The sequence below is a fragment of the Gallus gallus genome, chromosome 8, assembly GCF_016699485.2.
Source record: "Gallus gallus isolate bGalGal1 chromosome 8, bGalGal1.mat.broiler.GRCg7b, whole genome shotgun sequence".
Taxonomy (NCBI): domain Eukaryota; kingdom Metazoa; phylum Chordata; class Aves; order Galliformes; family Phasianidae; genus Gallus; species Gallus gallus.
In genome coordinates this window covers 27874636-27888480 of record NC_052539.1, presented here as the reverse complement: position 1 = coordinate 27888480, position 13845 = coordinate 27874636, and the positions used below count along the sequence as shown (strand labels likewise).

Below are 13845 nucleotides of genomic sequence, written 5' to 3'. Positions count from 1 at the left end.
GCACTCAGTAATCCCCATGATTTTGCTTTTGGTCTCCTTTAGTCTCAGAGTGTTTTGCTGTGTAAGATGTTCCTTGTTTACTATTGCTGTGCCATCCCAAGCCTTATGGGCACATTTATGTGTAAGGAGGACAAATGCAGCTTGTGCCTCCTCAGCTCTCTTACGTTCGATTCACAGTGGTTGTGCACCTATGGGTAAATCTGTGCAGCTCTGAATGCAGTTTAACACTGTCCTGTTGTGGCCACAGGTATGCTCCAGAATGCTTGATTCAGAGTAAGTTTTACATCGCCTCAGATGTGTGGTCTTTTGGAGTGACGCTGTATGAACTGCTCACCTACTGCGATTCGGAGTCCAGCCCAATGACAGTAAGTGCTTGTGGAGGGAAGTGCTGTTAAAGATGCTTGCATCACATTTTGTTTTTGTGGAAACAAGAAATGCAAAGAATTTATCTTTTCAAAACAACCCTCATGGCTGCCTTTCACTAAAGACCCTGTACAGAGACAGCCTGCAGTGACTACACATCCTAGGGAGGAAACTGAACATAGAGATGTTACTCTTGCTTTGTAATGTGCGTATATGGTGCACATGATGACAAACATCTGCTGTTCACTTTCACATTGAGATTGCAGTGGCATCTTGCTGTCAAACTGTGGCACAACTGACTCCTGCTCTTTCCACAGGAGTTCCTGAAGATGATTGGCCCCACGCAGGGCCAGATGACAGTAGCACGGCTCGTGCGTGTCCTACAAGAAGAGAAGCGTTTGCCACGTCCACCCAACTGCCCAGAGGAGGTAACACAGCTCTACTTTTATCACAGTCTTCTTCCTTTTACAGTGAATGAGCAGCAAAAGCACCGGACACACACGGGTGAATACACTCCCTGCGGAAAGTCCTCCGTGGCTGCTGGCAGAAAGGCATTCCCACCTTTTTTAAGCACCATCTATGGATGTTTTTCAGCACTGAGTTTCGCCCTGTACTTAGCAGTGAAACAAGCTGTTTCACTCAACCTTTACAAATTTCTCTTCTTCCTTTTCCAGATCGACCAGCTGATGAGGAAATGCTGGATATTCAAGCACGATAAGCGGACGACCTTTCACAACCTGATTCAAGGGTTTGAAACGATTATGAGCAAGATGTAATTCAGTTTTTATACTGTCAGTACTTCAATGGTGTGTCAAAATATAAATGCCCAAGACCTTTCATTTTTTAACTACTGTAATTTGTATTCTGACTGTGCTAGTGTGTTCAAAGGATCGTTTTTCCAACAGTTTTCCTTTTTCTTTTTTAAAATTTAGTCAACAGTTGGATCAAATTAATTACAAGGTATGGCAAAAACAATAGCTTCAACTCCTCTTGCGCCAGTTACCGCAAGACAGTTTTCTCTTTGTTATGGTCTCACTCCACTCTGAACTACCCTGCTGAATGTGAGCTGAACGCAGTGTCAGAAATTGCTACAGTTCTTAGCACGCCTCAGTGCAAGCTGTAGCATTTAAAACAGGTTTGCTGTTCACACTTATTCTGTGAACTAGTGGATGCAACAGAAGTCATCCTCACTTCTTATGGAGTGCTGAGGAAGTTTGGAGAAAATTCTGGCTGATGAATCCCCTCTCTGTGCACTTACATTTCAGAAACAAGAAACCAATTTGGCATAAAAAAATCTAGAGAACAAGAACATAGTCTGAAGCCAGCTGCAGCTCCATGCTCTTCAAGATGCTTTTAAAGTGTTGATTGATTATCATATTTCAAAAAGAAATTAAAAAAAAAGGCACGAATGAGCATGTATATTTATGCATTTCATTTGAGAAGCCCAGTTTCTGGATAAATGTATTTGCTTTTCCCAGCCAACCCTCCATGCCCTCTTTACCCATCTCTCCCTCTCCCAAAACTCTCCCCCCATGATGTAGCTGTTAAATGTGCAAACACATTGATCTCCAGCTTGTACTGCAGCTAAGTGAGCTACAGTGCCATGAGATGTGCACGGGAAAGTACCTGGGGGGAGAGAGAGACTATTAAACCATGTACAGATTTAGGGGGAATACTCCCCCAGCAAAGAATAACTTGGTAGAGTTTTGAGCACCAGGAAAGCTTACCTAGGGAGAAAGAAAGAACACTCTGACCCTAAAAATGTCGTCTTGTTATCAGCAGTGCCAGCAAAGGAGTGCACACGATACTTGTTTTTTGTCAGTGACTTCCTTGGCCAGCATGCTTGTGCATCTTAGCAGTTTGTTCCTGTGAAGCTGCTCCCTTGGCATAAGATGACTGCTTTAAATAATAGCATTGGCCATCGTCTAATTTGACGTCCAGTCTCCAGCCCCGTGCTTGTGAAGTATTCCTCTGACCAGCAGGAGAGCACAGCCCTGTGAGGCTCCCTGGGACCACGCATGTTGTATTGTCAGGACCAGAGCTGGCATTGAAATGCCACTGAGCCACGTGAGGGCACTGCGGCCCCGTTCTGTAAGGCTGGGCTCTTCAAGGAGCACTGGTTTAACTGGAAACCTTTGGCTGACCAGTGTCCTCCCCTTTGGGCAAAATTGCTTTTCCACCAAACCTGGATTTTGAAAATGGAAATAGTTCTGGCAATAACAGAAAGACGTCTTTAAATACCTATATCTATATATATATATATTAAAAAAAATGTTGTAATTAAGAGTGGCGACCAGGTCAGATTTATTTTTACAGTATTACTTGTTTTTTTCCTGTATGTATGTCATGTATGAACCCGATTTAAATCTGTAAGCACTTTGTTACTCTTTATACAAACAAATCTAATAAAGATTTTTTTTTTCTCCACGTGAATATCTTTTTGCATTCTACGTTAAACAGGAAGGCTTTATAACGTGAGCTGCAGAGCAGAACAGAGGACCCTTGAGGCTGGGAAGGACCTCTAAGCCCTTCCAGTCCAACCCCAACCCCTCACTGCTGTGCCCACCCACTGTGTCCCCAAGTGCAACCTCTGCATGTCTCCCACGCACCCATGCTGCCTTCAAAACAACCTTCCCCTACATTAAATGCTCACTTACTTAAAGGTAGGGCACAGGTGGTTCTCTTCCACAGAAGTCCACTGTAAATGTGTACCAAACACTTTATTTTCACTGAAAAGGGTAACAAATTAAGAAAGTTGCGTATACAAACAGGTTGAACAAAATATTACAAGTGAACTTATCAATACATACAGAATCCCACCCCCCAAAACGTCGTGTCTCCCATTAACCGTGCTGCTATTTGGCTGTCTTAGGCATTTGCTACCTGTATGCAGTGCATGCTGTCTATCCATACAACACCAGTGAGGGAGGAGAGATTTGGATACTAAAAAAAAAAAAAAAAAAGAAAAGAAAACAAAAAAAAACAAAACCAGGAAAAATCTCTCTTCTGGTCACACACTAAAGCTTGAAATGCAGCTTAAATTGTTCATAAAAAATAAACACAGATCAGTATTAAAAAATACGTTTTCAGTACTGTCTACCAAACTAGAGAATCCAGGCCTGCTGTTACAGTCTTAATGGCATAATGAATGAATCGGGTCCAAAACAATCTGCAATGGGATTCCAAGGGTGCCCTTCTGCCCACCACACCTGGCCATCACAAACATGGATTTCAAATAATGCTTGCTAACTCTTCAGCTACAACAAGTAGCAGCAGAGAAGAAAGGCTAGCCGAAGGTGCTTCATTCATGAGCCAAAAATACCAAGTCCTTTTTAGATATAAAAAGACAATGAGATCCACCCAGCTGCTAAGCAATGCAGGGCTGAGCCTGCGCCATGCACCTACCGCCGTACTGCCTGAACATGAATGGCTTTTCCTTTGGACAGCAACTTCACACAACAGGCGAGCTGGAAGAAGCAAAGACAACTGGAGCCGGGATGGAGCTTAAGCAGGGCTTGGATTGCAGCAAATGTCTAAAGATGGCTGGAAAAAATAAATAAATAGACAGGAGAGCAGGCAGGCAGAACTGAAGAAGGCAGCTGAGGAGAGCTGTAGGGGCACTTCTGCTCTACGTGTGGCTCATCTGCATTCAGGCAAAGCCAAAGAGGCGGTGTATACTCCCCATCTCTGTTACCTCCACCCACCACCTACCACGTTCCCGCTGGAAGGAGGACGGCTGCAGAACACCACCAAGTGCACTTCCAGAGCTTTCAGGAGACCGCTGCTTTTTGCTCTTTTGAGCTGGTGCTTTGCTGTGTAACACAGCTCCATTCACAAACTGAACTACTCCAAGGGGAAGCTGTGGATTCTTTACCCAACGCAAATAAAGGTTACTTCATTGGCCAAATGGCAGCTGTCCAAGTGACATTTCATAGTGCAAGGCAGCACGCTGCGTAGGATCGCGCTTTTGACAAACATTTATTGAAAACATCACAGCGACTCTAGGAATACATTTGGTATATCTCCACTCCAGGATTAAGAGGAAATCTTAAAAATATAAAGGTTGTAAATGCAGAAATCTTCATCCTGGGATAAGCAAGATTGAAAAAACCCCCACATTCTTGAGTTAAAAAAATAAGAAAGAGAATTACTATTAAGACTTTGTCTTTAACTTCCTCAGTCTGAGGACTAGAGAAAGGATCCGTGTTTCCCCCTCAGTGTTTTTATTGCTTTCAGCTGTACGCTGCCAAGAACTACTGAGTTAGTTAGTTACCTCTCTGGGTTGGCTTCAGCCCACTGTTCGCTTTGGTGGCAGACGAAGGACACCCCTCCACCCTTCCAGAAGGCAAGTCAGACTACTGAGAAACGGCTAACGACGTATCAGCGCCTACAGCTTACTTGGCAAACCTGCCTGTTACACAGGGTTGCTCCTCTTGGGATATTCGTAACCCACGGAGAAAGAAAAGTTATTTGTCTGAAGTTAAGGCAGCAATAAATAGCAGAGGTACGCAAGGCTTGCCTTCACCTATCAAGGCAGGGCCGACTTGTCGGGTCTCAGTAAACACGCTTCTTTTTCAGCGAGGATTCTGCGTAACGTACTGCGGAGCCCTGAGCGTGCTGGCCAAGGTACTCCACCGGGCCAGGTTCTGGGGAGGCAATGAGGTACGAGGAGCCTCGCTTCTCACTTCTCGCCGGAGCCACCTAAGGGCAAGAAGAAAACAAGCGACACATGATCCAGAGCAACGGCATCAATAAATAAAGCTCCGGTCTGGGAACGAGCAAGGACCAGGAGCCAGCAACCAGCTCCAAACGCCTGCTCCTCCTGCCTTAGTCTGGCTATACACAGCTCATGAGTCAGTGGTTGTGCCCTTTCCCTAAAAAATGATCGTAAATGCACAGGTGCCCGGCTGCACACGCATGTCTGGGAGGGCAAAGGGCTGGCAGGGCTGGTGCCCACGCTGCGGGATGCGTGCTGAGGGGCAGCAGCTTCCTGGCCGTGCTCTGGCCATCTTCACCCCTTAAAGCACATCACCAGTGGAGCACCTGGAGCTCTCCTGCTTTTCTTGAAGAGCTGATCAGGTTAAGGTGTCCCTGCACTGCAAGCAAGCAGGGTGTTTAAGGACCTGTTGTTGTCCTGCCATGCCAAAGCACGTTTGTGTTGCTGGCCACTCGCAGACAGGAATTTACATGTGGTACTCAAGCGAAGGACAGAGCAGTGATACTGCTTTTAATCACAGCTTGGACTGAGGTGCCTCACACTGACATCCCAGAGCAGGGTTCTGGGGTGGGTAAGGGCCCAGGGCCCCTCAACAAGGGCACCAGGTTACACCAGGCTCACATTCAGCTCCTTGGGATGCCTCACAGCAGGGCATTACAACATCCATGGTACCTACAGCCACAGGAGCTACACAGAGAGCTCACCACCCTCATCACCAAGCCTTCATACACCTCTCCTCCCCCAGTGTGACACTGGTTTCACTACCAAGGGCTGCACCATTTGCCTTATTCTGACAGGCTGATGTGTGCCCTGTGACCGTCACCTCAACCCAACCTGAGCACAGCAGGCAGTCTGGGTAACACCTGGCTCCTGGATCAGGCCAAGTGGGGTTCTGCTTCATGCTGGAATGGGTGTTTTAGAAACCCTAGCACATCTCACAACCCAGGAAATGAATCCCTTTATCAAAAGCACAGCTCTGCTGACCAAGCATCTCTGAGCCAAACCTTCCCTAACAAACCTCTAGAGCTCCCCTTGCTAGTTCACACTCACAGCTCAAGTTACTCCTTGCAAAAGTCCAATGCCACTTAAGTGAGCACCTGTCATTATCACAAACAAGAATTTGCTTTCAGAAAGATGCTGCTTTTCCCCCACACTTCCTGCAGCAGTGAGGACATCACTGTGTGCTCTGCAGCTCCCAGGAGCATGACTTCTAGAGCCCTGGGCACACAGCTCAAAGAAGCAGGAGAAAGTGAGCGCACACACAAAAGCACACAGCCCTAACAGCACTGAGCCTCTCTGGGAGCAGCCTGCGTGCCCTGCTCACCGAGATTTATGTTTTAGTTCTAGGAATGAGAGAAGCACCTCACTGTAAGTTATACTTCTGCTCCGCCTGTGCCAAGGGCTGCTCTCACTCTGCCTTGTATGGCAGCCAGCACTGGGGCCGCACAGCGAGCTGCTCAGCATCACCTCACTGCAGGCCTCCCTCTCCGGCTGGAAACAAATGGGAATGCAGCAGCTCGATCTCACCCCAGGTTTTCTCTGTGATGCTGCTACAATTTTCCCAGTTTCCAGCACATCAGAGCTGTTGGGAAGCAGAAAGCAGAACCTGCACATGGGGAGTTTTATGCATTCAAGCCCTGCCCGCCTCTATCCTGAGATGTGCCCCAGGCAGCCCACCAGGCCTTGCAGGCCGCCCACAAGCCACACATGACCACAGCTGCTCTATCTGCTCCAAGTACAACAATCTCACACCAAGTCTGAGTTCCCTGGCCTGCCTGCCATGGCTTTTATCCATCGCATCCATCAAGAACTGCGTGTGATCCCAAACAACTCAGGCTCTTAATGAGCACAGGAAAAGCTCTGCCTTCGCTTCCTGTGGGCCCAAAGTCTACCAGAAGCATTTTATTTTCCTGTGGAGGCGGGGGAAGGAAGAGCAGGACTTCAAACTGTACAATCATCAAGTTACAAAAGCTCTCTGAGCTCCCCAAGCCCACCCCAGCCCACCTCCCCCCACGTCCCTCAGCACCACATCCCCACAGCTCTGAACACCCCCAGGGATGGCGACCCCCACCCTTGTGCAGCACTGAGCGCTCTTTGGGGAAGGAACGTGCCCTAACACGCAGCCTGCCCCCGCGCTAGCTCAACGTGGGGCCATCGCTTCTCACCCTATCGCTGTTCCCTGGGAGCACAGCACTCGGCCTACTTGGGCCTCACGGCGCCTCTCGGTTACCACGCAGCCGCTCGGTGGCAGCATAAGACAGACAGGGAGCGCCTCCAGCAGCGCAGGCTCGCTGTCTGTTGGTAGCAGCATTTCATAACCCACCAGCACAGGGTCCTGAAGCACTGCACAGCCGATGGGAGGAGCAGCCGACACAGACACCGCGAGAAGAAAAGTAATTCTCACCTCAGAGGCTTCATTTTCAAATTCATTGACTCTTGCCTGGCTAGAGTTACATGCCTGAGCACAGTGCTGACGCCACTGCTGAACAACCTCCTATAAAGGAGGAGAACACCTCTTCCCATTAGATGTCTACTGAGACCACTTCAAATGAAAACAATTTCTATGGCCTCAAGGGACGTGAGGATAAATCAGAGGCAAAGCCCTCCAAGAAGCATCAAAACATATTTAGCACCAATGATAAAGCTCAACTCAAAGCTAAGTCGAGTGCTTTGGAGATCACAAGGCACTGCTGCCTTGGCAGGGGGTGTGAGTGCAATGTCACTGCTATAATAGGGAAGGGACAGGCAGTATGCTGAGAGGTGAATGATGACAAGTGGCATCTCTGGACCTAAGTCACATCACTGGAGTCCTCTGTATGTCTAATACCAACGATAATTACAGTAATACTGCAGTACTACTGATTTTTTGACAGGAATTCAAGGATTTGTAGATAGAAACTACCTGCATGAAGTACCAAAATAAAGCCAACAATTGGATTCAAACAAAACCATTCAAGATGATGTCAGTGCTCGCACGATACAAGACTGCCCATGGACATCCCTCCTGCTCCTTTAACCCCCACTGTCACAAGGTCAACCTAACTGGGAGCCAGGCCCAGCCCCTGCAAACTCTCTGCTGCAGCAAACACTGAGCAGTGACCCCATCCCCACTGACCTCCCCAGCCCAGGGGACTCCCTCCTGCCACAGAACAGACTCAAGCCCACTCACTTGCTACCCCCAAAACATTTAGGGTGAGAGACTGCCTTGCCACCAGCCTAGGAGTGGAGCTCATTTCTGCCTGCCTAACGAGGGGTCAGGAAACTCAAGGGAGGAGGTGCTGAGACAGGGCACAGCCAGGATGGGGGTCTCACAGCACACCTAGGACTTCTACACAGAGCACCTATATTTGTTCAGTATACAACTGTATTTCTACACTGATCAGTGATGGTCAGTGAAAATATGGAAGTGTTGTTTCACAGTGTACCACTGTCTGCAAACTCCTACTGGAGGATCTTGAGGATGCTCAGGGATCACAGCCATATCCATAAGCACTTGAAGGGAGGGTACAATGAGGACGGAGCCAGGTGCCCAGTGCAGGCCCAGAGACACTGGGCAAAATCTGGAGCCCCGGAGCAACCCCTGCTCACCAGGCAGTACTGCTGAGCTGGGTAGTACTGGGACCAGAAGGGTGCTGGGGTCTCCTCCTTGGACATCTCCAAACCTGGATGCGGTGCTGGGCAGACAAACCCAGAGGTGCCCCCACCTCAACCATGCTGTGATTCTGCATTGCTCTCAGAATTAGGACAAAACGATCTCCAGAGCAGAGGCAGCCCTTCAGCACAACAGTTCTGATCACCAAATGGTAACAATGGTGAAGAAATCCCAACAGGCAAAGGCTACAGACATTCCCAAAGCTACACAACAACTTCTGCCACACAGAACATACTCTTCTCTGGGACGCAGAACATACTCTTCCCTGGGATCTAGCCAAAGTTCAAGAAAACTTTAAAACTGTCTTGGGAAGGAAAAAACTTTTGAAAAGAGACAAAAGCCAAGCCAGGAGTTGTACGAGAACAACTGCTGAGTTGACTGTACTGAAGTCAGGTTCTCAAGAAGCAAACTTCCCATAGTTACGACCCTGCAGCAGAATGCACTGAGGCTTTTTCTGACTGCACTCTGCACCACTGAAAGGGAGAAACTATCAGCGATGAGGACTTGGAGCATTCACCCTGAAGAAAAGGGTGGGCTTTGGCTGCAGGGGAGCCTAGGAACAGCTTGAGTGGGGTTCATGGTATTGGGCAATGCTGTTCAACTGCAAGCAGGGCTGTCAGACCACGCATACCAAGGAGTGCACTGAGAGTACAGAGCAGCTCAGGCAGGGATCTCTGAGCAGCCTGCCACAGATCCTGCTGCCACAGCTCCAGGTGACAAACCACTCATCAGAGGAAAGTGCTGCAACACAACGTACCTGCGTGTAGTCCCCGTGCTGCTGAGCGTAATTAAAGTAATTTTCCATTGCATGTTGTGATGCAGTTCCCTGAGACACGGCAGCATCCACGATGTTGTTGGACAGTCCGCTCTGCTGTGGTGGACTCGAGGCTTTGCTGGCAATTGCTGTTTGTAACACAATGAACGGGCACAGTTCACGCAAACTGCACAAATTGGACTGCACTCTCATTCAGCAGTGGGCTGGGATTACAACAGAAATCCGCTACTTCCTATCAGACTGTGCTTAAAACTAATCAGTGCTATGAATAATTGAAAGGATTTCTAGAAGGTTATCTACATCAGCTTGCCCATCAACTCTGAAAACGTACCCTCCTCACATAGATAGGACAGATTATGTTGCAATTTTAAGGCAGAATTCAAGATTTTATTATGTTGTGGCGACTGGAATCACCTGCTAAACACAACAGTGATTTGCCACGTGCTGGTTGAGGAAACCTCCCAGTACAACTGCTAAATGTCTGCTTACCTGGAAGACAGATACCAGGCAACACACTTGCCAAATTCAAGTAGGGGTTGGTGCTAAGGCGGATTTCTTTTGGCGGTTCTCCTAGCAGAGAAGTCTGTTTTTTTGAAGGAGGCTGTGAAATAATGGAACAGATCAGTACACGTCGTAGTCACACATCTGTCAGAAACAGGATAAGCATCCCAGCATGATTTGGAACAAAGCTTAGCTTGTTCTGGACAAACTTTTAAAATAAATACCGGGGACAACGATCTGGACGCACTGCCTACATGGTTTTCTTGACAAATGATTGTGTAGGAATGTTTCCCTTCAGACCCTAAGTTACTAAAGGATATTAAACAGCCACCACCGCCTTTTGCATTGAAGTAAATGAACACTAATCACTCCAGATTAGGGAGGGAGCATTCTGTTTGTGGCCAAGACAAAGTCAGCTCTGGTTACCCAGCGTCAAAAGCAAGTGAAGGACAAACGAACCCTGGACTGGAGAGATGATACCGTCCTCAATCTGCCATTATAACACATCTTACCCACCACCCTATTTATAAACCCTTACTTTAAAAGAGGGAAATGTTAATGAGTGGAAATGAAGCATCAGAACTGAGTCACTCCTCCGTGCCGCCAGCAGTGCTTTCTTCCCTCCGAGGGGCCACGAAGAGCGCCCACCAGCACTGCATCCCCCTGCCAGGGAAGGGCTCTCTGAAGGGAGACCATCTGCAGCTACAGACAAACAGTGCGATATGGGGGAAAAGCAAAGCTCATTCCGAGGGAGAAACCGTTGCCAGCAGCTGCTGTTTTCAATAACTGAGCGGCTGGGTGGGACAAAACATTACATTAATCGTGCAGCCTTCAGAAAAACAGCAGAAATAAGGATGAGACAAGCAGTGATGGCAAGCTGCATAGCCTGCCTGGAATAACGTGGCTCCGAGATGTTTACACAGCATCCTAACCTACACTTAGCCTGCTCGTTTTCGCAAAGCTCATTAAGGAAAAGAGAAATCCATCACTTTTCAGTGAACTGGTATTAAACCACCAGCTTCTCAAAAACCAAACACAAAAGAGGTGCTTGGGGTGGGACAGCGGCTCAGCATCAAGGATCAGGACTTGGGTGATTTGCCATGGAAGACATCCTTGCTAATTGGGCCACCTGTCTACTGATGCAGAAAAGAAACTATTACATCTACAGGCATTTTTCTGATAAACACTATATTTACTCATTGAAACAAATGGAATACAGAACCATAGAATGGTTTGGATTGGAAGGGACCTTTAAGTTCATCTAGTTCCAACCCCCCCTGCTACAAGCAGGGATACCCAGACTTCTAATCATTTAATCACATTTCCTTCTCACAAAAGAAAGCACTGACTTAAAATACTGATTTTATATGTGCTGCATATTTTATCCCTGTGTATCCACCCATAGGTACCTCCACTTTGTTACAGCAAAATGGGATTCTAAAAGTGTGCTTTCTGAAGTAGGATCAAAGCTGTCTAACTGACACCAATGCTGCCTACAAGCTGATCACGTCAGGTGCTTCAAAAATACCAAAGGAAAAGTGAGATGGGATGCAAATTAAGCAAGAAAACATCAAAATACATATGTAGATCATTAAAAACAAATGTAACTGTATAGACCAGATTCTGTTAATGACAGGATATGCTGAAAAAACGTCAGCAGACCATTTTAGCTCTGATTAAATCCCATGTCATTCCCCCCTGCCTACATGGGAATGAATATTAAAACTAATTTTAGATTAAGGAGATGTCAGCTGTGGCTAACGGGATACAGAGCTCACATGGAAAGTTAACATGCACGCACATTCATTTGTATATAGCCACCATCTGGAAATCGAAAGGTCCTACCCTGTGCCAGCGCAATGGCTCCTGATTAGTCATGAAATCCAACCACAAGTTCAACTTTCAGTGTTTAAAAGGGACACTGCCCTTGAGATAATTTCATCACCAAATACTATGAAGCATACACACGGGGAAAAAAAAAAGCCTCCAGTGCTGTAAAAAGATTCCTTTGTTAATTAATTTGGACCGCCAAAGAGCATTATTGTTTTCTCTCTCTATAATTCATAACTGAAATGACCTCAAAACGTCTCATGAATGATCCTGTGATCTAACAGATTCTGTGGTGAGGAAATACAAGGAGGAGCTGCAGTTCACGCTCGAGGTTAAGAAGAACACTTGGGGTTAAGAGACGAGAAGCAGCAGGAGAGGAGCACCAGCACCACCTGTATGCAGCATTCCTTACCCCCAAACTCGTGTCAGTGCTTTTCAGTTGATTCAGTTGATTCTGTTGCTTGGCGTGGCCGGCCCGCAAGGCTCCTGCACCAATGTTGGTTACACTCTGATGATACGGCTGCGATCCCGAGACGACCCCTTCAGCAGTCAGTGCTTTATCCGGAGCGTTGTTTTGCCCTGGTATGGCTTGTCCAACAATGTGCTGATTTGGAAAGAATGGCAACAAGCCCATCCCTGCTGCTGCTGCTGCTGTTTGAATTGGAGGCAGATTAGATGCTGCAGTCAGCCATAAATGGAGAAACTTTTCTGTTAGACAGGATTCATCAGTACTTTTTGCTGGTGGTTTTTGTTAAGTGACCCAAAAAACACATAGAGATCTACTTTACAGCTATCACAGAACACTGACTTCTGGTTATAGCCTTTAGTCTTCTGCCATCTTGGGAGCAAACTCTATTGAAAGCTAATTCTATAAAAGAGAACCCCGAGTTCTCCCATTAATGCCCATCAGAACTAGTTATTCTCCTTCAAAAACTTAGGAACAACATTCTTAGAGGATCCCATGCAGGAATGCAGGGAAGTACCTCCAACTTTGACATGCATTAGTAAAATCCTTCACAAATAGAACAGCTGGGATGCGTTCTCTAAAATTAAAATCTAGGCATTCAGAATGGGTTTCTTTTTGTTTCCCAAAGGTGGTGGCTTTTCCCTGCTCCTGGCTACTGCCATCAAACAAGCTGCCTGCAAAGCTGCAGAGTACACGGCTCTCAGTGAGGAAAAAGGAAGATGTTCTTATCACAACTCGTCCTTCCTCATAGAAGCTGAGGGCACCACTAGTGCAGGAATTGGCATTCAGAGCTGGTATCTGTCACAGATTGGACATTAAAGCTCTCCTGCTCAACGAACTGAACGCAAAACAACTATCTGCAGTGTTCCTTCAGCACCAGGGTTTATTTTCTTTGAAACAACAAACCCCAGGATTTTGAATAAAAGCACATTCCACGTGTGCTAAACCTGTAGTAACTGAACAAGCAGAATTTTCAACCGCCTGCAAATATTCAACAAATGCAACAGTGTGCTTTTTCTTCTCTGAGTAAACAGATGAGAGAATCCAGGCAACAAAGCAAGGCATTTCAAGTTCAAATGGCCATAACCTGCTGGATCAGCAGGCTGAAGACAGCTGCATAGCAATATACCTCGTTAACCTGTGTAATTTTATGGCTAGATGACTTGCATTACTTGTCCAGCTCTACGCCTACCTTCCTGTCAAGGAACAAGGTTCAAACATAGTTTGCTTTTGGCAACGTGGGAGAAAGGAAGGTGCTTCATTTCAACCTGAGCATTTGTACTGATTTGGTATGAAATAAAAGGTCATTTACACTTGAGAGCTTCTCCACGCGTTCCCATGCCTGAACTCACTGATGGCATTACTCCTATTCCCAGCACCGTCTGTAGCAGCATTGTTGGAGGCTCTCCCAGCAAACCTGGTTTCTATAAGGAAGAACAGAAAACCGTGTAAATGATTAAAGCCTGTCTGCAGCCATTTCTTTTAACTTTCACATTCAGTTAATCTTTTTACATACACTAAGCAGTTCAGTTATACTAGAT

General features: G+C 46.7%; 2 protein-coding genes across 7 annotated transcripts in view; one reads left to right on the top strand and one right to left on the bottom strand.

Annotated features, from left to right (window-relative positions):
• JAK1 (Janus kinase 1) overlaps positions 1 to 2790 on the top strand; it is a 52896-nt gene extending 50106 nt beyond the window's left edge. For all 4 annotated transcript variants that reach the window (XM_015290965.4, XM_046944253.1, NM_204870.2 and 1 more), the window contains 3 exons: positions 248 to 365; positions 681 to 791; positions 1038 to 2790. In XM_015290965.4, coding sequence (XP_015146451.1) covers positions 248 to 365; positions 681 to 791; positions 1038 to 1139 — 331 coding nt within the window. In that variant the 3' untranslated portion in view covers positions 1140 to 2790. The remainder of the gene's footprint in view (positions 1 to 247; positions 366 to 680; positions 792 to 1037) is intronic.
• Positions 2791 to 3064: 274 nt separating this feature from the next.
• The window catches only part of RAVER2 (ribonucleoprotein, PTB binding 2), a 30560-nt gene continuing 19779 nt past the window's right edge, over positions 3065 to 13845 (bottom strand). Inside the window, exons 8-13 of one of the 3 annotated variants that reach the window (XR_005861990.2) lie at positions 13617 to 13728; positions 12251 to 12489; positions 9997 to 10108; positions 9490 to 9635; positions 3769 to 5064; positions 3065 to 3092 (exon numbers count right to left, since the gene is read on the bottom strand). Coding sequence is in view for 2 of the 3 variants with exons in the window: in XM_015291120.4 (XP_015146606.3) it covers positions 4918 to 5064; positions 9490 to 9635; positions 9997 to 10108; positions 12251 to 12489; positions 13617 to 13728 (756 nt within the window). In the remaining variant the exon portion in view is untranslated. Of the gene's footprint in view, positions 5065 to 9489; positions 9636 to 9996; positions 10109 to 12250; positions 12490 to 13616; positions 13729 to 13845 lie in introns of all 3 variants that reach the window. The other 2 variants (XM_015291120.4, XM_015291119.4) reach the window with 2 other exon arrangements.